The 23,063-nt window shown below is 42.5% G+C and overlaps 1 protein-coding gene across 1 annotated transcript; it reads left to right on the top strand.

Moving 5' to 3' along the window:
- The first annotated feature begins 101 nt into the window (after window positions 1–101).
- On the top strand, window positions 102–6,590 carry isg20l2 (interferon stimulated exonuclease gene 20-like 2). The gene is made up of 4 exons (XM_030073267.1): window positions 102–187; window positions 1,829–2,666; window positions 4,074–4,274; window positions 5,537–6,590. Exons 2-4 carry the CDS (start codon window positions 1,980–1,982, stop codon window positions 5,639–5,641), a joined length of 993 nt encoding a protein of 330 aa, XP_029929127.1. The 5' UTR covers window positions 102–187; window positions 1,829–1,979; the 3' UTR covers window positions 5,642–6,590.
- The last annotated feature ends 16,473 nt before the right edge of the window (window positions 6,591–23,063 follow it).

The raw sequence follows: 23,063 nt of genomic DNA on the forward strand, positions 1-23,063 counted from the left end.
TATTCGCATTTTCCTGTAATATTTACATATACACCACTTTGCGGTGCTTGACGTGTGATTGTTTTGCAATTTCCGGATGAACTTTAAGGCAGTTTTTAGTCTGTTGCTCTTCCGACTTTTGCGCCGGAAGTTGAAAGATTGCGAGCAGGGAAACGCCGGAGTGCTCGTGGTGAGCTCCTTAAGGAAGGTCAGGTTTTACATTTCAGTCTGTTATTTTTTTTTTTTTATCAGCGAGAGCTCATGATGAATATCGTGTCCACGTCGAGCCAATTATGTCCATAAAAAACGTCAAGTGGAGTCCGTCCGCTTGGAAATGCTAATGTTTAGCCACATTAGCATGGGGAGCGTTAGCGAGCTAATGAGCTAACGTAGCTTGCTAATAACATAAAGAGAACAGGATTTTGGTTTTAATTTACCAGCTTGAATTAGATTCCAGCTGCGTATTTGGCTCGCTGGTCCCGTGGTCAAATTTACAGTTAGGCTTGTTTCCTAACATTGTAAGAAATGCTACGTTAACTTTACCATTTTAAGGTTTAAATGGTCTTAAATTAATGTCAGTTGTAAATGGGGCTGAACAGTATCTAGATAATGAACATGTGCAGTATTATCGCTTAGTTTGTTCTGAACAATGTAATATTTGTGAAGTAACTGCATTTTCTATGTACATGTGGTGTTATGCTGTTTTTAGAAGAATGCTTAATTTTCACTGTTGCAACACGTATAATTACAAATAAGTGTGAACCCACAGTCTTATCGTATCACTATAGAGATACACTACTCACAAAAAGTTAGGGATATTTGGCTTTTGGGTGACATTTATGGAAAATGTAAAATGTTCACGCTACAGTGATATTATATCATGAAAGTAGGGCATTTAAGTAGAAGCATACACTGGTGATTTCCTCATCTCAAACAATTTCTTGAAACAAAAGCCAACAACAGTGGTGGATATACCACAACAAAAAATGTCAGTGTCAATAACTTGTCATGTGCCCTTGAGCATCAATTACAGCTTGACAACGACGTCTCATGCTGTTCACAAGTCGACTTATTGTCTGCTGAGGCATGGCATCCCACTCTTCTTGAAGGGCGGCCCTCAGGACATTGAGGTTCTGGGGTACAGAGCTCCGAGCCTCTACACGGCGACTCAGCTGATCCCATAGGTTTTCTATGGGATTCAGGTCTGGAGAAAGTGCAGGCCACTCCATCTGAGGTACCCCAGTCTCCAGCAGCCGTTCCCTAATGCAGTGGTTCCCAACCCAGTCCTCAAGTACCCCCTGTCCTGGAGGTTTTTGTTTCAGCTCTACTCTTTCACACCTGATCCAATTAAGGCCCTTGCACCTTCATGCACACCCTCTTCAGGTAGATCTGTTTCAGCCAATCAGTATGAAGCCCTTACATGGATCAGGTGTGAAAGAGTAGAGCTGAAACAAAAACCTCCAGGACAGGGGGTACTTGAGGACTGGGTTGGGAACCACTGCCCTAATGATACGACCTCGATGAGCTGGAGCATCAAACACCTGATGTGAATTTTGCCGTTAAACTCCTTGTTAGAGAACAGCAACTTGTGCAAAAAGTACTGAAACATTGAACAGTTGGACATGTGCATTCAAAAGTTTACAGAAGGTCACATTAAGTTCACCTGTAAAGGTTATAATGCATTTTAGGTTCATCCTGAAATTTCACCCGAAAGCCGAATATCCCTAACTTTTTGTGAGTAGTGTATATGGTGTAAATATAGAGGTATGAATCTGTGTCTGTATTGTGCAGCCCTGCTTTCTCATTATAGACAAGATGTGTTAACATTTGTTTGTTGATTGACTTGCAGGTCACACTGTTTCAGCTGCTCCTGTTCAGGTCGGGCTAAAGACGGTGTTCACTTATTGAGGCAGTCCAATCAGGCAGATCCACAGGGACATTTTTGTGGCATAGTGCTTTGATTGAGCGTTTCATGTGGCCTCAGTCGGACGCCCACAGCCATGTCGGGCATGACGATCAACCTGTGTTCCTCGGATGAAGATCCGCCGGCAAATGTTCCTTCAGGAAGCGGGAACGATAAACACAAAAAGTTTCTTCAAAGGAGGAAATTCTTGGAGCGAAGCGGCTACCTTAAGGACAAACAGAACAAACGCAACCGCAGGAAGGGACAGTTCAAACAGGGGCACGGGCCTCAGGAGCAGACTCCATGGAGAAACGGAATGAGGCAGCTGCTGCCTCCTGCTGCCTCACCTCACGGACCAAACAGAGCCGTCGCTGCAAACTGCGGCTCCAAACCCTCTGCGTCCATAAACAGCTCTGCTTCCCTGACTGTCACTGTGACCAACACCGGCAGCCCGGGACGGTCGACCAAAACTGTAAACATAAAGTCAGCCGCCACCGCCTCAGTAACAAGCAGCCAGAAACCCACTGCCACCCTCCCCAGCGGTTCAGCAACATGCGTAAACCCAACGAAGTACCTCGCTATTGACTGTGAGATGGTGGGCACGGGCCCCAAAGGCAGCATCAGTCAGCTGGCACGCTGCAGCATAGTGTCCTACGACGGAGACGTGGTGTACGACAAGTTCATCAAGCCCTCCGTGCCTGTGACCGACTACCGCACTCGCTGGAGCGGCATCCGGCAGAGCGACCTGGCCAAGGCCACGCCGTTCACCGACGCCAGGAAGGAGGTGAGAACCAGCCGGTGAGGCTTTGACCTTCAGAATGATCTGCAAAGTTTCACTCTGCAAGCAGCTTTAATCATTTAGCATATTTACAGTATAAACCTTGTCAGTAAACTATCAGGGCAAAAAAACAAAAAAACCAAAAATTGTTCATAATTGTGATTGAGGTAAATGGTTCGGTTAATCGTGACATTGATTTGAGGTCCTAGTGACAAATATCCTTGTATCCCTGGAATAATCATGAATGATAAAGAAAAGCAATTTGCTGCAACAGAGGGAGAGATTAGAGTTGTTTTTTGTTTTTGTTTTTTTTTATTATTATTTAAATCACACCGATCAGAAACATAAAACATGATTGAGCATCATCTCCAAAAGTCACAAGTCGTGTCAAAATGAGGTGCAGGACATGAATCAGGAAGCACGGCCGTGCATGTCTGAACAGGTTAGACAGGAATTATTTTTCTAACTTCCCTGTAAAAACTTCCCCTGTGTCAATCATGCAGCACGGGAACTTTAAAAGTCATCTGGTGTCACAGTTTTAAAATGATCAGACGTGCATGTCAAAGCCGCAGAACTGTTTCTCTGCCTTCTGTAGAAAAAATAAGTTTGCAAACAGCAATGCTGACAGAATCCAAAAGTGGACGGTTTCTACAGATCTGCAGTTAATTTCTTGTCTCTCTTTTCTTTATGCCGCTGTCTCTCTCTAATGTTTTTCCTTTTGTCTCGAGTGTGACACACTTGGAAAACTTTGAAAAGAAAATAATAATGACATCATCAGGGTAAGAAAGACATGGCCCTGCTAACTCCGGCCTCTTTTTAATTATTGGGTGTCAGCCAGTCATTTCGTCCGCTGCCGATACAATTCAGATTCCTAACAGTCTGTTCAACCTGCATTGATTTTTTTTTTTCTTTGCAGAAGTTTGTTCATTTAACGTTCAGTTAAATGGTTTTTGTGTAAATTAGTTATTCACTGAACCTCTGAATGTGTCCAGGAATTTCCCGGTCATTGAACAGTTGTGGTGGCTCACTCTGTGTTAATGACAAAACACGCTGCAACAAATTCCACTGTAATTTGTCTAAGATTTTCTAACTCCCTAAAGGAATTTCATTGGTTTTGGTTTCAGTGGAAAGTGGCCTGAAGTCTATTTCATACCGCGACAGCAATAGCAATCATTCTTCTGCTGACTATTATTACACATATTGGCGTTTGACCACTTGAGTCCAAACATAATGCTCATATTGGCATTCAAAAACTCATAATGGTGGAGCCCTACCCCAAACCCACTTTTGCTACATAATAATATTCAGTTAAATTTTCACTTTGGCAGGTGTAGTAATATTTTTTTTTAGTATCTTCAGCTGTGGTCAGTGTGTTAAAGCAGCCTTCATGAGCTCGTGTTAATGTGGTGGCAGATACTCAAGATGCTGATGGGGAAGGTGGTGATCGGCCACGCCGTGCACAACGACTTCAAGGTGCTGGGCTACTGCCACCCTGCCGCCCTGACCAGAGACACGTCCCGCATCCCGCTGCTCAACGCCAAGGCCGGCTTCTGCGAGAGGGAGGTCGCCTCACTGAAGAGACTCACCAAGGCCATATTCAATCGAGACATCCAGGTGGGAGCACGTGAAAATACGTCGAGCAGTGTGTGGGAAGTACAGTACCTGTTTTCATGCCTCATGTTCAGCAGAGGTGTGATTCATGACTGAGCCAATCAAATGTTGAGGCTTCACTTCGCTTGATGTCGTCAGTGCAGATGACCCTGAGCGATAAGAAGATCGGAGTTTCCATTGTAGCTTCACGACTCAGACTGTTCAAACTTAAAGAAAAAAACTTTCAGTATCATTCAAAGCCCTTTTTAAATCTGTGAATTTTAGGCCGATAAAATGCGTCTCTCTCTTTCAGCCAATCGAAACAGTCAGCGGCTGATTTTGCTCATTAGCACAGCTCCAGCCCGAGAGGAAGTCGCTGGGGGAGGTGAAAGCAAACTCCTCATGCCCAGTGGAACACAGACAAAAACCGCTTTTTAAAAATACAAATAGCAAAATTGGCAATGTGCTGATAGTCATCACTTTTTGATAGCCAGTGCTAATGATCCAAAATATGACTTCTGCTGTGCTCTTTCCATTAAATCCACTCAACAAGCAAATCCAGGCAGCAGTTGAGATGGCTTATTGACTTCTCTAGTTAAGGCAGAAGTGAGTTTGGCTAGAGTGTTGGGTTATGTAGCGACCTGCACATTGTACGAGTCCACACTGTGTCAAAATATCCTCATTAGTCGCTCTGAGCCTCCCTGGGCTGCTAATCAACACCACTGTGTTTGTGTGTCTCCGTTCACTCCCGTAGCACAGCAAAACCAGTCCCAAAACAAAACTTTCCAGTGCATAAACAAACACAAACAGAGCAGGTCATGGCAATGTAAATATAGAAAATTGTAATGATAGAAAATTAAACATTTCAGGCATGGAAAGTCATGCAAAAGTCAGGGAATTTTACTTCTTGACAGAACTGGAACTTTTCTAAGTCATGTGGTCAAAAGTCAGAGGTCAGTGAAAAATGAAAATTGATATGAATAAAATAGGGGCAGCATGATTTTGGAAAGGTGATCCTGATAGTATACACACTCCCTGACACCAGCACACAGTCCAGGTGGTCAACATCCATGTGCTGTCGAGACCAAAGAGTTTGCAGATTTTTATTGCCAAAGCTGTTTTGACCGATAAACACACTCAACCAGTTAGAATGAAAACATCCACACACACACACTTGCAAATGTAAGAGAACTAATGTTTTAGCAGAAAAAAATGCTTAAGCTGATGTCATGATTTAAAGCTGACGCCTCCATGTCGATGACTAGTTTCCATCCTTGTGTTTTCAGACGGGGAAGAGGGGTCACTCGTCGGTGGAGGACGCCAAAGCCACCATGGAGCTGTACAAGGTGGTGGAGGCCGAGTGGGAGAGGAAGTTAGTCTCCAAGTCGTAGGCCGGCGAGTGCCAGCTTTGCAGACAATTTGGTAATAAATATGGACTTTTGATGTGGCAGGTGATCGGTGTGTTGATTAAAGAGACCGCCTGCTCACTGAGAGTCTCCAGGTTCAAGCTCTGCCAGCATCCGGATGAAGTTTTACTGAACAGGACGCTGAAACCCACTGGAAGATGCTCTGAGGAGGGGCGTCAGCAAACTGCCTGACATTTACAACTGTACTGCCTCATGAGAGGAGGAGGAGAAGAAGAAGAAGAGGAAGAAGAAGGAGAGTACTTTTACTTCCAGAGCCTGTGACCCTCAGTTTTAAAGCAACTGCCTTCTGTCTCAGGGTTTGCTTTTATTTATGGTGCTTCTGCCACAAGGGGGCAGTCATGTGAAACCAACCTGAAATGAAACCATAAGTACACTAGAAAGCAGTGTACTACATTGGAAGTACTATTAGTACTTCGTTAAATTGGGATGCAGTTTGTCTAGACTTGTTTCTCTAGGCAAGACCAGTTTTATATGGGAAAGACATTAAAAATATTAACCCTTGGTTTGCATGTTTACTTTTAAGCATAACTGATCTTTTCATTGTTATGGAACAAGGTTCAAATAAATTTACATGAAAGAATCTGTTAGGGTAAAAGTAAAAGGGTGACAGTGGTTCATTTCACATAAGTGATCATTAGAGAATTTCCACAAGGTTTCATTAAAGTTTTGTGAATCGACTCTGCAGTGAAACTGTCAGGGTGTCGTTCGACCCAGACTCACGCCACAGCCCCTCGGCTGTCTTATTCATGGTTTTGTTCTTTCCATTTGGGCCTGCATAATCAAGAAAAAATATGATCTGTTATTGATTATGAGTCAATTTACACTTTTGTGATAGAATGTCATTTATTTGTCATGTCAGGATGCTCCACTATCTCTCTATTTAAAAAAAAAAAAACAGGTTACTTGTTGCTACTTGGGTATCAGTTCATACCGATTATCTACATCTATGCAACGCCAGCAGTTAATAAAATTTAAAAACAGCAACATATGTAACATTTAACATCAATAAATCATTGCCACAAGAAATTTGAGGTTTTTGTATAATTACTTAAAATAAAGAAGACCATTAGCAGGAGGATTTGATGCCAAATCTGCTGAATTGCTTTCCAGCACAAAACAGGAAGTGTGTAACTGTGCAGGTCATATGGATAACAACACCTTGACTGTTCAAAATGCATATTTATTATCTTCAGATTAGCTCATGAAAATGTATATCGGCTGGTGTCTTTAGCCAGGTGGAGGTGGGACAAGCAGCAACCGGCTCCGCCAGGAAGCAGCAGGGTTTATGCAAAATGACTTCTTAGCACCTTTTTAGAAAGACAATCTCAAATGTGGAAAAGTCAGATGAGTTGACTGATTACTGGAGATTTGCTGTGGGCAGCACAAATCCTGCCTGCTCAGTCAATGCAGATATGAATTTGTAAATCAAGCAAGACCTGTAATCAGGATGGATTTTTTTTTTTTTTTGCAGTTGGTTTGTCCCAATATCAGTCAGACACACTATAGTCAGGATAGAGTGGTTGGTGGATGTTAGATTTGACAAATAGCCACAACTCAAATGAGCCAGGATTTTGGCTGGTGTCATATTCCCATCCAGCCCATCATCAGCTGATGTTCGGACTCCAGTTTTCCAGAAAACCGCGGGCAGAAATATCTTGCGAGGTCGTGTAAACAGCCGCTCTCCCACCGTCTCTCACACTGCTCCACTTAAACTGTATCCTCTGGCACTGTTTGTCCTTAAAGGTGAGCGAATCAGCACTATTTCCTCACCGTGAGTTCAACAGCAGCACATTAATTATACAGCTCGCCATCCTTCCTGAAAAAAGCCACAGCAGACACCGCTGCCGGGACAGAGGAGTTGATTAAAGAGGAGAAGTCTTCCACACGGGACGGGCAACACTCTCCGCCGTCATTCTCCGGTTCTTCTTCACAGATACCCTCTGACTTTGAATCAGCGTTTGTCAGGAAGTTGTACCGTGCCGGTGCCAGGAGCTGTGGTCTCGCTGGAAACCCGGTGCCAGTCTGTGATTCATGCTGCTGTGAGATTAGATCACACCTACACTGACTTTGTGTTTGCATGTGAGAAAAATGATTAATTACTCCCTCTTGCCAAATTATTGAGGCTGAGCAAGTGAGAAGTGTCTGCACTCAGAGCCCTGAGATGTGCAAACTCTGTTTCAGGTGCAGCGAGGGCAAGGCGAACAGACTCACTGAATTTTTAAAAAAGAGGCCAGCTGACTTAAAAAGTAGGATAAAAGTCAGCTAAAGTGACTGGGGAGAAACAGCACGCCAAACGAAGGAGGATCCATCATCAAAACATTTCTATCTAGTGTTTTTTTTGTTCTTATGTTTTCCTTTTTTAGTCCCCTCCACTCAAAAAAATGTGTTTTTCTTACATATCTGTCTCCTAAAATGTGCGACCTTGACTTGTATCTGTGCAAATTTGTCACTAGAGAGGTGTTTTCACGCTCCTCTGCTGAAGGTGGAGGTGTGTGTGTGTGTGTGTGTGTGTGTGTGTGTGCTCGCCCCCAAAATCTGACATTGAAATGAACCCAAAATCATAAATCACAATTCCCACAGCCAATCAGCCGTCAGCTGAGGTGCCGTGCTGAACATGAACACTATCAGTGCAACTAAGAGATTCGCTGAAAGATTTATGTACATTTTTCAGGGTTAAATTATGAACTATAGCACAACGTTGCATATTTGCACAATGAGGCCTATTTGCATATTCACAGATCTGTGCATCTTTAATGAGGGCGAGATTAGAGTAGAGTTACATTTAAAGTACAGGTGGATGAAAAAAAAATTCAAATATAATACTGTTGAACAGGTCTTATTTTCCAGGAGCTTAATAAATAACTAAATAACAAATACAAATTCTCATTGGTGACGACATGCCTGAGATCATCTACACACACACGTCCATGTAGAGATCACAGCAGTGAGTGTGTGCGTGCAGGGCCATTTAGCCACACCCCATAGTATCCCATGATACACTGCACGAAAATTCTCAGTGAGCTGCCAACTTGAGTGTAACGTGTCAAAGCGGCTGAGTCAGCGCGGCGGGCACAGAGCTGCTGTGTGTTTGCCCGGCGTCCGTCACACGTCACCTCTCCCAAACACGACGCCACAGCACCTGACGGGCAAAATGACAACTCTGCACCCGCACGACCAAACAAGGGAGAGCTCCAAAAAATAAGTTGTTGCCAGATTTATTTTTCATGTTTGAATGCTGACATGGTGTTCAAAAAGTGGAGTAATTTCCATGACTGTAGAGACTTCTTATCTGGCAGCATGCTGTGCAATGCCGTCCCAAAGAGAAAATGTCTCTTGCGCTGAAACACCAGCCTTTAGAAAAGACACCACAACATTTGTAGCTTTAATTTTGTGCAATCATTTTAAAAAACATCACATATGTCACTCATTTCAGAGCGAGAATGATTCATTTTGGGATGATTTGTCCTGCGAAACCAGACTTGTGTCGTGAGTCCAGTCCGTTTCCCTTCATCTACAATTCTGCTTTCAGGGGAAACGTTCGGTAAATGATCCAGTTTGGCGATTTATTCCTCGCTCGTGGCCTGCAGAGATGAAAGGTCCATATTTGAAATTTAACGGGTGCTGATCGGTGATTTAATGCCTCATTCAAAGTCGTACAAATTAAAATTCTCGGCGGCGATCTCCACAAGGCCGAGACGCGCCGATAAAAAGGGAAGAACAAGTGACTCTGCGACTGAACAATGGAATTTGAAACAGCCGAACTGAGCTTACATCTCACCATTACCACAGATTAGAGATTTACATTAGCATGAGAAGGGGAGCGAGCTCTTTTCAGATTGGTTTCCTTTCAACCGCTGGTGCTGACTGTAAAGGGGAGGAAAAATAACTACAAGAGAGTAAAGGCAGACAGATTATATAAGACGTGCGAAAACAGGCTTTGCATTTCAATCATTTAAGTTGAGAGGGGAATAATACCAGGGAGCCAAAGCAAAGCATCCAGCTCTCACACACGGACTGTCACTTTATTTGTAAGGTATCTTTAAAAAAACAGGCTAATCGCTGCGCTTTACAGATAAACACACACCACCGAGAAAAAAGAGCAGAGAACAAATGCATCACCAATTAACTCAAAGAAATGCAAAAACACTGGGCTTTCAGACCAAAGAAATAATAATAAAAAACACACACACACACACACACAACCATTAACATTCAGATGACGCTGTTTTCCAGTGCAAATTAAACTGAGTGCAACAGAGAGGAAGAATTCATGTTTAAATATTACAAAATAGATGTTAAAAAGGAAATGTGAAGGCTTTATTCCACTCGGTATAGGATGAATGACTATTCTGCTAAATGAATCAGCGATTGAGAGGAGAAAATGGGATATTTATGTCGATGAAAATGTCACAGATCAGCCTTTCTGCCCCGTCAGCTCGCACCCCTCGCCCTGTCCCGGCGGCACTGTTGACCGTCTCGTCCCGTGCCCACGTGTCAAATTCCTCCGCGGGCCGCCACTCGGCCAGAGGCATCAGCTGAGCCGCCGTACTCTCACCCCCCCCACCATCCCCCCGCCCTGAACCCAGCCTGGCACTCTCTCCTGCCACTGGTGCGTCTTTATTAAAGCGGCATCACGTACGGGGGCCTCTGTCGACCCCTAGTGGCGACTGGGAGCTGCAACAGCATCGGTAAAATAAATACAGCCACACACACACACACACACACCCTGTCTGCTGGGTGAACAGAGGCCTGTGAACAACACAAACAGTAAAGTCATATTTTTAGTTTGCTAATTACATCACAGATCCAACAGAGACACCTGGTGAATTATCTGGCCTTTAAGAATTTTTTGACCCAGAACAAAAGCAGAGTGTTGGGAAAACGAATTAACAATTTTATAATGGAAAAAAAAAAACAGTTTAGAAAAAAGTCCAAAGGTCTAGACTCAAAATGTTACTTAAGTGAAATTACATAAGAATTAGCAGCAAAATGTAGTGAGGTATGAAAAGTAAAAGTGGTCTGTGAATTATTGATGCGCTAACCTGTAAGAAGTATTTCAAGGTCGTGGCTCTGATTTGAGGTTTTGCATGGAAAAGCTTCCTCTGCCAAGTGAACCCTAACTCAGAGAAACAGTGCAGCAAAAAGTAGATTTCCCTCTGAAATGTTGTCTCGTTAGAACTATGAAGTCTCGATAAATGGTAATAAGAATCAATAATCAAATAACCGTGATTGGTCAGCATTTTAATTGCAGAGTTTGTGCCGAAATTTGAAAAAAGAAAATGACTGATATCACAAAACTCTGGAGCAGGATAACAGCGCCACGTCCTTGTTTGCGTTCACTTCCAGCAGATGATGAATTTACATGTTTTTCCTGCAAACATTCGGATTTATAGCCTTTTAGGAAAGTAACTCTTTGCTGGCTGAAATTTCCATTCTTGGTTTGACTCTTCGGTGACTCTTGACCTCTCTCCGGCTTTTGGTTTTAGCGAAGACAAGGGCTGAGCAGAAAATACGACGCGGTAATCCAAACATAAATGAATCCGTTCCATAGTCTAGATTATCTCATATTGTTTATCCTCCTTAATCGCCTTGTGCCGGGGCAATAATGTGATTAATTCAATATAATGCACTGTTATGAGCTCCATGAGATTTAAATCCACAGGTGGCTTTGGATTTTCTTTCATGGCTGCGTCGGGCTGCTGGGTTTGAAGTGTCAAAAGCAAAACTCGCCTCACGTTCACGTCTGCGTGATAAATGTCAGTGAAGCAAGAAACACCCTTCAGTTTACAGATATTTCTTGTGATTTGGCGCTTTATTCTGAAGACTTCCACATTTTAAATGAAAGATTGAACTGAAATAAGAATATAGTATAATATAGTTTAATGAGCAGATGCAGAATTGCCTCATGAAGCTGAAATCTCATTGGATGTGAGCCAGGCGTATTAGTCGGCTCTTTTCCTCCAGAGAAAGCGCCCCCTGCTGTCGGCGGGGAATACAATATGGATTGTACCCCTCCTCCCGGGGTCAAGTGGGGGATTTTGCAGATTACCGCTTCCCGTTCACACATCATACACACCGCACATATTCGTTATATGGCCCTGCATCAGCAGCATGTGTTTAATACGATTTTTATTACCCACTGTGTCAAGCCAATCAGGAATTTGTCCATTTTGCACATTGGCATTTAGCTCGCACATACATGCCTGGAGGAGGCATGGACTGGAGGCAGCATGGTGTATCACCCCGCAGCAGGGAGCACAACATACACACCTTTTATATTGTTAGCGAGCGCAGCTGTTCTTCATTTCTGACCTACTTCAACACCCGGGGCGCCAACTGAGGGCCTCGGTCCTCAACAAGTCCAACCGCAGCTAAAGAGGAGTTAAGCAATCTGTGATTATCAGCGACAGCGGGAACTGCAGCTCAGTCTCCACCCCTCCCTCCTGCTGCAGTTTCTTGTAAATGACCCAAACAATAAAGTCAATACAGCAGAGATCCACCACAAATGTCTTTTAGAGTCTTTGTGGAGAGTTGAGTGTGCTGGCACCACACTGGAGCTGGACAGGCGTTGTTTTGTGGAAAACACCGGCAAATTTGATAAATCGCTAGATGAAGTTTGCCGGTGTGCTTTGGCAGGAAATAGCTCCCACTGTAATTCTTTAGATAGATAGATAGATAGATAGATAGGTATACTTTATTGATCCCAGACTGGGAAATTCACAAGCCTAGCCTCAAGAGCTGTGGATTATTCCACCTATCCACGTCATTAATTTAAAAAAAGAGCTGTTGCTACCGAGTAAATGTGATTTTTGATCGTTTGAGGCTCACAAAACAAAACAATCCCCCGTCCAAACCCTTTGAAACCCACAGAAACCATGTGCATGGGTAGATTGCACCACAGGTTTTTTTTTTTTTTTTTTTTTTTTACATTTTGGGTGAACTGGTCCTTTACAGAGATGTCATCTACATGTTCTTTCAACTCCCGCCTCTCCTTCGTTACTGTTGCCATGTTGATGATGCTGCTGTTAGCCGACGACACCTGTCTTGTGGAGCACGGATTGGTGGATTTCAATCATTATTTTTCAAACTGTGATTCTCAGCACCTGACCAGGAATCCACTGAGTCAGTTATTGTTCTCTGATAATCTTATTAAACCTTGCCGATGTATTTTGGTCATTTTGCACGATGGGTCAGACAACCTCTTACTTTCTGTTAAAGGAATGAGATTTTTAGATTTTGCAAGCTGGGCTGGGGATACAAACGATGTATAACCAGTTGGTCTTGTGTTGGAAAGATAGCAAATGTACAAAAACTGGCTTTTGAGTTGCTTTGTTGGTTTCAAAATCTGCTGTAGCTTAATGTCCAAATATTGTGAGAATTTGCCCTCAAATCATTATTTTGTGTAAAAGCAGAGACGAGGAATCCATGCAGCAGCTTTAACAAAATCTTATGTTTATGAAGGAGAGGAAACCCTCCCAACACGTGAAAGCGTTTTCGCGTAAAATGCATCAAACAAAACAAACAAAAAAAAAATGATGTGTGTGTTTTTGCTGATAGTGCATTTTCCCAGTGTTTTCTACCTTTTTCTGCTGCATGAGCTTCAGCATCTTACCAGGACGCCTGGATCCCCAGCAGGCAGGCAGAGCAAATGTCAAGGCTGCATCAAGGGCAGCAGAAGCTGTGGGCTCACATGTGATAATATGCAGTTTAACGCTGCGCCGGGCGACGCTGGCAGCCCCGACTGTCAACGGGAGCGAACGGCTTGAGTTCAGTTTCTCAGAAGTCGTGCAGGAGGAAGTCAGTAAACTGCACACAGCGTGCTCAAGTTCACCAGCCCATGCAGCCTCGACTTCACACCAAAGATTTAATGTCACTAAGTCCTTCTTTCTCTGGACGGAGCTGCTCACTCCTGTTTCGAGGCCAGTTTCACATTTCAGGCTGAAGTTTATGTTTTTAAACATTCTGTTGGTGGAAAAGTAATAATACACCATATAAGACACCAGACTTACACTTGGACGAATATGGAAAATCTACAACATTTTAGCCGAGGAGGATGGGATCCTCTTCCTTTTGTGATTTAGTCTGACTGATAAAATGGTGTTCTTTTTTTCCTTTTCATTTTTCTTTGTGTGTGCAGCTTTAATTGCAAATTTGAATGAGGACCCTTTCATCGGCCAAGGCCATTTCCATGGCAGCAAATATGAATACATGAAATTCAACTGCAGTTAAGAAACATTCGTGTACATATAATCCTTTCGTATATATTCCTGTTTTGGTAGCTCTTATATCGTCCCTTTTACCTTTCTTTGTCTTTTAACAAGGCACATCTGCAAACACTGAGATAAATTTCTCATACGCACACATACATGCCCAATAGGGAGATTCTCATTCTGTGATTCTTGTGATTCAAATGTACACTTCATAAAAAGCTTTGTAGTAAAACATGTATTATCTTGCATATAAATGTGCTTACGGTGTCCTATCTCCACTTAGTGTACAAGGCGCTGTAGTCAGTGTCCTTTGCCTCACCTGTCTGACTGGGTGTTCACTTCATAAGGCAGATGCACACTGTACATTGCATTGCATTACATCACTATATCCCTCAACTTCACCCTTCCAGACTCCAGACTCTACACCCTTTGATTCCTTTACATTTGATAGTGGGGAGGCTGCATCCACTCACTGATGGATAATTGACAGGTGGACTAATTGGCAGATAATTATGATAATTATTCACACTGATTTGTTCACCTCCCATCTCAGCCTCAGGAGGGGTTATGAGCTGCCAGGGAAGGAGTGTGTGAGTGTGTGTGTGTGAGGGGGGAGAGAGAGAGAGAGAGAGAAAGAGAGAGAGAGAGAGAGAGAGAGAGAGAGAGAGAGTTGTGTCTGTGAGAGAAAGTGCGTGTGTGTGGGGGGGGGGGGGGGCGGGTGGGGAGGGGGGTTCAGTCTTAACACTGCCCTCATCCCAATTTTTCCTCTCTTCACCTTCCTTCTCCCTGGCAGACGGAAGCAGCTCAGCCGCCTCTCCTTCACCTCCTGCAGGCTCGGAGCCGACAGCCGCAGCATCGACTCATTGATTATTGGGCTGAAATTTTGATCGGAAAAAACAAACAAACAAACAAACAAAAACAACAACAACAACAACAACAGAAAATCAGACGTGCACCTGTCCAGAGGCTTCAGGAGCGATCCAGAGAACTTGTGCAGAGCCGTGCAAGCTGAGAGTTGAGGCTGATGGAGATGAAGTAAGTGCGGTGCATTTGCATTTCAAGACTGAACAGTCGCAGAGAAAAAGCGATTCCCTTTCCGCTGCTCAGAGCTACTCTTATCGATCCAGCTTCTGTTACCAGATATGATATCCCTTTTATTGATTTATGTGCTGAACTGTCCTCTCGGCAAAACTCTGCATGCAGGGCACCTGTTATTTCCGAATTGCCAACAATTTTTCTTCGCGTTTATTCATTTTGATTCATGCATATGTAAGAAAATAGCGCTCGTGTAAGTGTTTTTATATAAGCAATTGCATGCCACTACTTGCATGCGTGAATCCAGACGGTGACACCGGCTCCTGCTGCATGTGCAATTTATTTCCCAAGGGACTTTCCTCTGTATGCTCTATAATCTGACCATAATAACAGAGAGTTCCTAAATTAAAGTCTCCACAGGAATATATATTAGAAATGCTGTTACCATAAGGTGATTATAAACTCACTGTTGGGCAGTGCCAGTAGGTAAGTCTCTAGGTATACTATAGGGAAATTTAAGTTACTTTATAGGAGGTATAATAACGTAGAATCAATTCATTTTGAATTATAGCATCACCATCATGCATCACAGACCACAAATCGCTGCAGGAATAGTACAAGAATATTATAGTTATACCATTGGTATTAAAAAGAAAATCATAAAGGCCTAGATCACCTTATGTTACAATAACCTCACTATTGTATACCACAGACACACTGTCTGTCCCCATAGGAATATTAAAGTAATGGCATTGGAGATTAAAATATAGATAAATGAATGAATGCATAAATAAATAAATGATCTTACTGCCTTTACACTGACACATCACACGCTTAAAAGACTAATATAAAACTTTTACATGGATTTTTCCATCAGGAATGCCTCTGTGATGGCTGCTGATGGTATATGGGGCATCAGAGGTGCAGGACAATATACTTCCACTAAAGTAAATAGCACAGAGTTTTCTCCTCCTCTGACATAAACTAAGATGATGGGCCTGTCCCTCTCTGAAGGTGCTGAGTTTGCCTGGGACGCCTCTGTGGAAACACCTCTAATGTTAGTTGGTGCCATTTTTAGGCCACAAAGTACAACAGAAGGTACCTATGTTTTATGCTCAGTATAAAGATGAGTTAAGACTATACTAACATGTTTGTCACATTTGTGATGGTACTGTAAATATTAACTAATGGCCTTTCCTAAAGCGGTTATTTGCCTGTAATGTCAGTATTGAGAACAGATGAAAGCCTTGGTTTGGATTACCACAGATCACTTTTTTAATTTGATTTATTTACGCTCTCACTGCCCAATTACAAGTGAACCAGGCTTGTAAACAAAAGATACACAAACCAACAAGCAGCTTGTTAATTGGACAGTTTCGGTGGCCTGTCATCCAAATCCAGTTAATTCCAGGACTCCCTCATTTTTAGCTAAGAATGGCCTTCTTTGTTTTTTGTTTTTTGTTTTTTTTCCATTCATTGCCATCTCTGGTGTTCACATGAAGAAATGAATGCAGAATCCATCGCATTAAATCCTTAAGTCCTTCTCTGGGATGTATCCATCACTTGTTGGCTCCCACCTGCAGGTTGAGCAGTTGTGTGAAGGGACAGCAGTTACCAAACAGTTAAAAAAAAATTACCTCTGATTTCAGAGAAATTAATTGAATTTCAAAAGTCAAAAAGTCAAAATGACAAGTGCAGCTGTAGTTTAAGATGCCATGTTTCTCTGTTAACCTTGACCTCTTGGTTTATATTTATATTTATATTTGAATCAGGGCACACTCCATGAGTTTGTGATTTTTTCTTTTGACACATTTTTGTGAGGATAAATTACTTTCACCCAAAGTGACATATTCACCATTTGAAATGAACGTTTTAAAGTTTTGTATTAAAGTACTGAGTTGACATCAGGATGTGTAAGAATGTCACAAACAAACAGCATCCTCTAGATAATGACTTTTCTTTATTCAAATCATGCACATAGTATTTTGGAAAAACAAAACAAAACAAAAAAGAATCATGGTTTGTCAGTGCTTTGATGCTGCAGTGGGATTGTTTTCGGGCCGGCGGGTCATGAAGTGGCTCCTGCAGTCGCTGTGAGGTTCGTCTGTACCTTCACACGGCTCGCAGCCGCAGCTTTAAAAGCCTCCAGTTGCTCCTCTGAAATATGACTCTCATTGAACAGTGAGGTCGGCCTGGTGCTGTTTCTCTGTTGTCTCCCCGTCACTCGGTCTCAAGCATGAGCCCTTTAAAGCACACAGCGGTTCTGCCTAATCAGCTGCACTACAATGTGGGAACACACACACTTACACACACACATTTCACCTATGAGTCAGTGCTAAAATCTGCCGTGGCCGACAGCTTGAATCTTGTAGCTCATTAAAAGTTTGGCCCCCCGGCACAGAGTCAGCGGCTAACTGCTAACAGGACGCTCGGCTGATGCTGGAGGAGGAACTGATGAATTGCTCCGAATCGTTCCTCCGGACGTAACGTCTCTCCCTGAACCCAGTGCCTTCTGTACAGTGTTTGCCTTCCACTTCCTCCTCTCCCTCTCTCTTTCAGCGTCTGCCTCGCTCCCTCTTTCTTCTTTTCTTCCCGTCACCCTATTCTCTGAGAGGTCTCCCTCGCTTCCAGCCCTCCCCGGCTCCTTGCTTCCTGTCAGATTGTGTCTGTCAGGGGGGTTCGGGTTGCCCTTGGAGATGGGCAGAGCGAGTCATTCGATGTGGCACGATGTGGGATTGGTGGGCCGGCGTGATGGAGGAACTGGTGAGCAGCAGAAAGAGGGGAACAGCAGTGGTCCCTGCGCTGAGAAAGAGAAAGGGGTACAGCTCAGGGGAGGACATGGTGTCAGGTTTATCCAGCGATGGCTCAGCGAGTGGCTTCGCACCACATTCTTAACTTTGAATGACAGAAACAAGGAGTGACTTTACTTGGCTGTGTGTGTGTGACCAGCTCTGATTGTATGAGCACCACAGCGTGTCAGGGTGAGTTTGTACTTTCCGGCTGTCTACCAGGCAGAAATCCACTCTCTGTTCAGCCAGTTCAGGAGGTGGATCTTCTTATTTGTTAACAACAATAATAATAATAAAATAAAACTCATCACTTTCTGTGCATCAGAAATTTGCTCTTTAAGTCCTCATGAAATGACTCCCACTTCTTATCAGTGTCATCCTGCACTAGTGGATGTAAATGAACATTTCAACCAATAAAACTTAAGAGATATTTAAACATCCTCTCTCATCCACCTCGTCCCTTCAAAATAAAACTGTGTTTCTCTCCCAAACTGAGATCCTCTTGGTTTGCATGTGTGAATGATTTGTGTCCCACCCAAACTTCCTGTTTCAACAGGAAATACATCAAATAATGAAAGCAGAGAGTCCATTTCATCGGGCCTTTGAGATAAAAAAAAAAAAAAAAATCTTTAATGAACTGGCTGTAGGATAAATCACTTTGTTTTTTATATCAGCTGATTGGTAGAGATAAGCGGAAAAAGTAGTTCTCTGGTAGTTTGGTTCTGATGCCAAAGCGTTAGCATTATGTAGTGAATAAGTATGATGGTAGACCTTTCAGCAAACTGAAGTTAGTTTTGGATTTTATTGTATGACCCTTGGATTCATAACTTCTGAAAATCTCAATCTTCATCAAAACTGATGCACATCTGATCCCTAAAGCAAAAACTTGAGCTATCCGGCTACCTTCCCTCACTCTCCGCTCACTTTCCTCTTGACTCCAGGTTTAAATGCACTCTGACGCTTCTGCATGGAAACCATGGATGTATGGAGCAAACCCATCTTTACATAGCCTTACAAAGATACCTTATTTCTTTGAACATTTTTACCACCTGGCCTGCAGAATATATTTCCCCAGAGAAAACATGAGAACAAAAAACAAGTGGCCTGCAGAATAACACTCAACATCTGCACGTCTCAAACTGGTGCAGCAAATTAATGATGATGATGTTGATGTGATGTCATGAGTGTTTATTAATTAATTAATTCATTCATTCATTCATTCATTTAGTGTAATACAGATAGAAATGCAATTTAAACAATTTTCCCTCTGTCTTTAAAATGAAAACTTTTTTTAAATGGAAAAAAGCCCAGTTTTGACCTAAACTTTTCCAATAGATTATCAATATGCACAGAAAAAGCAAAATTTTGATCAAACCATATACCTGGGTATTTGTAAAAAATCGCTCTCTTTATACATGTACCTTCTAATATCATGTCAGTGGGATCAGCTGCTTTAGAGAGCAACCAAGTGAAGGTCATATATTTGGTCTTTTTTGAATTCAGAACCAGTTTTAATTTTTAACAGTGAACACTCCAGGGATTGAAAAGCATCCTGCAAGAGCTCTTTGGCTTGATTCAAAGAGGGTTCCACCATATATATTATTGTGTCATCAGCATACAGATGTATTTTTGTCGGCTTTATTCCATGACAAGGCTTTTATAAAAATAGAAAATTTAACAGGGGCCAAATTAGATCCTTGCGGGACGCCTTTATTTACTGTAAAGAGGCTGAGGTATAGTTTTCTACTGAGATACACTGAACTCTTTCAGATTGATATTTCTTGAAACCAATTCAGAGCTGTTTCACTAAGGCCTGCACAGCTGAGTCTCTGACCCAGTACTTTGTGATCTACAGAGTCAAATGCTTTAGATAAATCAACAAATAGAGCTTCACAGTGCTGTTTATTTTCTGAAGAATTGATGATACCATTGGTAACTGGCATAGCCACTGTTACAGCACTATGGCCTGATCTAAACCTGAATGGAAATATTATATATTATATTATTATCAGATAAAAACGGTTTCAATTGGTCATTTACAGGTGATTCAAATAGTTTGGCCATAACAGACAGTCTGGAAATGGGACGGTAGGGTTAGAAGGGGACAGCCTTTAAGTTTCCTTTTGCAACATGCACCGCTGCATTTCTGGAATCAAAGACTAAACCAGAAGAAATAAAGTACAGGGGCAAACTGGGGCTCGATCGATCTTGCCTGAATTTTCGATTTTGAATTCTGAATGAGCGTTCAGTCCCGCATTTCAAAGCAGGAGGACATTTTTTATGAATTCTGATGAGCGTCACTTAAATTAATCAGCCATCCAGCCTTGTAACTTTTCAAAGTTTTGATTTCCTTACTTTTAGCATAATGCCAGCACCTTGGGATTTCCGGACAGTGTATGCTAAAGTGTGATCATGTGCGGGTTATTTCAGTGCCAGTCCTCTCTGACAGATAAGGGTAACGAGACCAATCAATTAAACTCCCAGAAAATTACTGCAGTCCTTCTCAGAGTGAAGCTTGACCCCACAGCCTCGCAGGACCTTTGCTGGCAAGTTGAGCGGTTAAATATCCTCTTTCAGCCCCGGCCGCCTTTCCTGTACTTCAAGGTGAAGTCATTGGTTATTCAGCCACTTGCGATGCCTGTCTAAGCACATCTGATGTTGCCCGAGACGCGTCCTCTGACTCCTCCGCCTCCCCAGAGGAAACCCACCACTCGCTCTCCTTGGCGTATGGAAATGTGGTCAAGGCGAGGGGCCGTACACCCAGCATGAGAGAGAGAGGGGGAAAATGTGTGTGTGTGTGTGTGTGTGTGTGTGTGTGTGTGTGTGTGTGTGTGTGTGTGTGTGTGTGTGTGTGTGTGTGTGTGTGTGTGTTAGAAAGTGAGAAATAGTTGGGACAATCTGAAAAGCATCACCATATTGCAAGTCAGAGATGTGAAAGATTGGCAACTTTGTAAACTAATTATGCCAAATCTGTCCATCTCCTCAATATAAACTGGAGCTCAAATCAGTGAAATCTGACGGTTTGCTCATTTACATATTTACCATTTTAGATGTTTACAGGGATATGGGCAGAAAATACACCTTAGTCTGCTACCATGCTGAAAGAACCTCCGCCGAGATGCATTTTTTTTTATTTTGCTTTTTACCCATATAGCACACCGGGTTGAATTGTTGATTGAAATGGGCGATAAAAATGAAACTTGATTTTATTTTGGTAGCACAGTGATGTGTTTGGGTCCATTTCTTACACTGAGACTCAGTAGTTTGCCATTTTAACACCAGAATCGCCTGTTACCATATAATAATGTCTTGATGGAGATAAAGATGGGTCACATCTGGTGGGGCACAGTCATAATGCATTCATATGGAATTTTAACCAAACTAATTACGTTGGATTTTTGCATTTGCAGCAAAAGTTGGTAATTGTTTGTGGAGTTTTCTTTTTTTTTTTTTTTTCCTGGATTTTGTTCTTTTTTTCATGTTTTCATTTTTAATACAATGCAGTTCATTACTCACAGTTGTGTGTCATTATTACTGAGGATGCTCATAATTCTTGGGCCCCAGTGCAAAATAACAGTTAACAATCTCAGCATTACTTATTTCTCATTCAGAAGACACTTTACGCTGTATTGCGTTTTCCATTTGTTTTTCAATCATTTCCTCCCATCAAATCGTATCAATATGAGTATTTATCAGTTCATGCAGAGCTCTGTAGCGGTGAAATAATTTCAAAGCCCGGCTTTATCTTGAGTGGCATTTCTGTCCACGCAGATTTTATCATGGATGGCAGAGCCAAACTCGGGTATTAAAGGAGAAACCATTGAGCGATTTTTTATTAATCCTGTTTTGATTAGAAATGTCTCTCTGCTGCGACCAACAAAACAAACTTTAATTTCCGACGTCATTGCAGGTTTAATACTCAGACTTTCATTCAAAGGAAAATTCTCCAAGCATAATTGTGGTGTTTGTCTTTGAGTTTCCACCTAGATGCTCAGATTCTGCTCCAACACGGCAACGCGACACGTCTTCCTCTGTCCTCACCGCGGGCTGCTTGTAAAGGAGCCTCTGTGAAAGATTAAAGAGTCTGGATCAGTCTCTCCGAGTCATTCAGCCTAATTTACTTCCTTCTGCAGGAGAACTGCTTGTTACTTCAGCAGATCTGTTAGACTCAGGCGCTTGTTTAGGAAATCACGCCGCCGGTAATGCAGTTAAAGTGGAAAGTAAATCAATGACTGAATGTAAAACTTACCAAGAGATTGCATTTACAGCCATGCAAATTATACCAGCACCGGTGGACTGCTTTTACTACTGACTGTCTGAATGAAACAGATCTTGTACTTTCAGCATGTTTTTTTATGTATTTTTCCTGTCTGTAGACTCTCTAAAAACTCTTGTAAAATATAGGATCAATGAAAGAGGAAACAGAGGATCCATTTTCTGGTCCTCTTTTTGCTTTAGCCTTAATTTTGTGAAAATCTGAACAACGGCAAAATCCAGTCCATGATGATAAAGCTGTTTTCTGGCTGGACAGAGAGACAGACAGACAGACAGATAGACAGGCAGACAGACGGACAGACAGGCAGACAGACAGACATACAGATAGACAGGCAGACAGACAGACAGACAGTCAGTATGAATCTACCAGGGCAGATCTACAGTCGCTCTGTATCGCTGTGCTGGACAGCTACATCACACTTTCAAAGTAAAAGGATCTACTTTGCTGCAGAGTTTGCAGCATGACGGCGTGAATTCATTTTTCATTCCTCCACAAGTCCAGTAGCGGCATCCCATCATTTACTGATTTATTTATTTCCCGCTTCTTCCACAGAAATGCAGTTCATGAATTGAATTCTTACGACGTGAATTGTTTGGGGATATCAGCAACACAAACCACAGGCTGCAACAACTGATATCCGCTTCCAAAACAGGTTTCCCTTTTTTCTTTCTTTTCCTTTCTTTTTTTTTTTTTTTTTTTTTTTTTTGAAGCAAGCATTTAAAGAACTCCTTCTCAAATCCAAGGAGGAGCCAAATTAAACTCTAGTGCCGGATTTTGTCATGCATGAGGGGACAAATCTAAGCCTGGGAATGAAATAAACCCTGTCTCCTAAACAGCGGCAAGTAAACTCTTCATCCACAGAAAGCTGGACCCTTTGGTTTCCTGGATCCTTTGCTTTACTGATGTCATCTTTCAGGATTTCTGGGTATTGAAGTTTCCCAACAGTTGTCTCTCACTGCCATTCGGAGCCAACAAACTGTGAAGCTGCCAAGTGCGGCTTGAAACTGAAGATTTTCTCTTTTTTGGGCGAGGGCCGCTGTCCCCAAAGACCCTCCCTGAACCCAGTGAACCCCTCT

The sequence above is a fragment of the Myripristis murdjan genome, chromosome 16 (assembly GCF_902150065.1).
Source record: "Myripristis murdjan chromosome 16, fMyrMur1.1, whole genome shotgun sequence".
In the NCBI taxonomy this organism is placed as follows: domain Eukaryota; kingdom Metazoa; phylum Chordata; class Actinopteri; order Holocentriformes; family Holocentridae; genus Myripristis; species Myripristis murdjan.

Bases quoted from the DNA above. Each gene is read 5' to 3' on its own strand.
- isg20l2 (XM_030073267.1), top strand. From the start codon at position 1,980: ATGTCGGGCATGACGATCAACCTGTGTTCCTCGGATGAAGATCCGCCG. The intron at 2,667-4,073 runs GTGAGAACCAGC...ATGTGGTGGCAG, and splicing joins TCACCGACGCCAGGAAGGAG to ATACTCAAGATGCTGATGGG. The intron at 4,275-5,536 runs GTGGGAGCACGT...TTGTGTTTTCAG, and splicing joins TATTCAATCGAGACATCCAG to ACGGGGAAGAGGGGTCACTC.